Source organism: Ipomoea triloba, chromosome 14 (assembly GCF_003576645.1).
Source record: "Ipomoea triloba cultivar NCNSP0323 chromosome 14, ASM357664v1".
Classification (NCBI taxonomy): Eukaryota; Viridiplantae; Streptophyta; class Magnoliopsida; order Solanales; family Convolvulaceae; genus Ipomoea; species Ipomoea triloba.
In genome coordinates, this window is record NC_044929.1 from 7,581,223 (window position 1) to 7,584,083 (window position 2,861).

General features: G+C 38.5%; 1 protein-coding gene across 1 annotated transcript; it reads right to left on the minus strand.

Moving 5' to 3' along the window:
• Positions 1-1,567: 1,567 nt before the first annotated feature.
• On the minus strand, positions 1,568-2,441 carry LOC116004868. The gene has a single exon (XM_031245057.1). The coding sequence runs from the start codon at positions 2,319-2,321 to the stop codon at positions 1,746-1,748; it is 576 nt and encodes a 191-aa protein (XP_031100917.1). The 5' UTR covers positions 2,322-2,441; the 3' UTR covers positions 1,568-1,745.
• Positions 2,442-2,861: the final 420 nt, after the last annotated feature.

The following is a 2,861-nucleotide window of genomic DNA, read 5'->3' on the forward strand; positions in this document are numbered from 1 at the left end:
CATTTATCAGACAATCTCATTTTCTCCAACCAGAAATCGTCCCACAACTTCAATATAGCTCCCAAACATCATTTGCTCAACAACATAACACTTTACACCATTTATCACAACATTACTAAGCATCAAACAAGAAAAACAAGGCAAAAAACACACATTTACATAACATCATAGTAAAATACGTAGGTTTTGGGTTTTTATGGTTTATACCTCAAGCTAGCCTCACCCTCAAGAAGTCTTTCATTTCTAATCCTCAAGATAGATCTCCTTCACCACCTCCTAAGATGCAAAGTCTCCAGCTAGTTTGGAGTTCTCAATGGTGCTGTCTGATAAAATGAAGAAAAAATGATGGAAGGAATGAAGAGGCAGGGTCTACTATTTTAGTTTATATATGGTGCACAAAACTCTAGAAGACTTGAGATAAACGGCTAAGCTAAGGGCAAAAATAGAAATTTGACTTTAAACTTTGGATAATAATTTTGAGTCAAAGATTGAGTCAAGTTTGAATAAAAATATAATATAATAAATATAGGAATATGATAGCTTTGTTTTAATATTAAATTTGGGTTAAAAACAAGGCTATCAGGTTCACATGTTCGTCTCAGATAGATTTTTAGGTCAAGATTTTGATAAATAAATATATTCTTTAAATAAGGCTTTTAAAACCATAAATAATTATATAAATGTTTTGTGATAAATCATTTGAAACAAAGACTTTAAAATATTTTATTTATAAGCTCATTAAGCAAAATAATCGTATGAGTAAAAATTATACATAATTTTGTTTTGAAACTTGAATAAATAGGAGTTTTTGTGGAAAAATATTTTGAGATGTTACATTGAATCTTGAGTGAAGGTCTTATGGTTATCTGATCTTGTATATCACTCTCCTTGAGTCATTTACTTCTTAGTTATTTTATGTTGACTATGATGATGCTTCTAAATTTGTCTGAACCAAAGAATTTTGAGTTGGTATGTTGCTCATGAGTTTTGAGTTTTGTTCCAAAACTCAAGTAGCAATGTGCCTCAAATCCTACCTTGATATGAAAAATTAACATTTTGAGCCTTTTTCTTTCTCAGCACACCTATAACTCATGTAACACATGTATTTAACTTGTGTTAGTATTTAGTCCCATATGTATGTAACTTGTACTAGTTCCACCTATTTGCATTTCTTAACAAGAAGAGGAGTATAATTCATAGGATTGGATATTTTCGGTGCTCAAATCGTGAAGTCATGAATCAAATCGTGAAGTCATGAACTGCTTATTGATCAGTGACGTTGTAAGCTTGTAATTTAGAAAAATGTAGCTTTTGAAAAACATTACTCTTACATTGAGCGGATTGGATACAAAAACTGAAAACCAAAATCTAAACGGGTAAGCGATGAAAAAATTGAATCCGTCTGAACCATCCGTTGCACAAGTCTACCTGTAGAGTTGGCCAAATAGATAAAAACATTGTTCTTGTATGTGAAGGTCACAAGTTTAAATCTGACCATCCTAATACGATATATTATTTTGTGTGGTTACTCCGTAATTAAATATGAATACGCAAAAATAATAAAATATAAAGACGCAAAAATAATTAACTATTTTATGTAGTTAAAAAGAGTTTGTTCCACCAATAGTAATTTGTTCGTTACAATAACTTGACTTGTGACAGTGAAATGTCACTCACGTCCAGCAAGCATTTCAACAATTTAATTACACGTACAAAGACACCGGTATGTCGCCGGAAAAGCAATTTCAGAAGAGACAGATCTTCAATTTCGACTTGTTTTCCTGATCGACGACGTCGAGGAAGACGGGGTCCACCTTCACGTGACTGTCCACGTGCACCCGGAAGCGTTGGTCCCTCCAGAGAACCTTAGCCGCGCCTTCGATATCCACGGCGGCGTCGAGCACCATTTCGCGGCGCCCCACGTCCTCCACGAACTTCTTGGAGTGCTTGGCGAGCTGGTTCCCCTTGAGGCGAGCCGGGAGGCGGAGCAGCTGGCAGGAGCGCGGCGGCTGGGAGCCGGCCTTGACGTGGGCGGAGCCGAGGAGCGAGCCGGCGTAGAAGATGGACATCTCTGTCGGGGAGTACTGGATCGGGGCGACGTTAGGGTTGGAGACGTGGACGGTGAGGATGACGTCAGCGTCCATGACGGGGAAATTGGGCTTGAAGGAGGTGAGATCGATGGAGACGAGGTGGAATGTAGGGTCGCGCGGCTTGGAGGAGAGCAGCGCCGCCGTCGCAGTAGCGGCAGCCGCTCCGATCAAGGCGGAGGACCAGCTCCACCTCCTGGATTGCCCGCCGCCGCCTCTACCTTCGCTGCCCATTTGGATTCGAATTCGGAGGAAATTTACAGTTTCTTGGATGAATAGAAATGGGAAGAGATAAAGTTTTGAGAGAGCGAAAGACGGTATAGCCTATCGTGGAATGCGTGTAGACTTCTTTTTCAGTGGGCTTCACTTCACGCACACTTTCCTCGTTGCCTCTTCACCCCCTATTACCTAACTTATAAATTTATTAAAGGAAAATGTACAAATAAGCTAGTGAATTATTTGAGAAATAGTAATTAAGCTATTCAACTCTAAGTTTCAAATTTATTTTTGAACCTCTAAAGAAAGAACAATTAGTATTTTTAACATGTTAACAATAAATTTGTGCAGATTAAGATGTTAGGTGTATTTTTTTTTTATTATCCTACTAAGCATATTACCCTATTGATGGTGTAAATGTAAACGGGGGTACGGATTTACACCACGTGTGTTTGATTGTGTATGATGTAGTGTATGGATCGGTGTATGGATGATTGCAGGGAGAAGGGGAAAGGAAGCCATGGCTTCCTTCTTGGAGAAGAAGAGAGAAAAAGATGG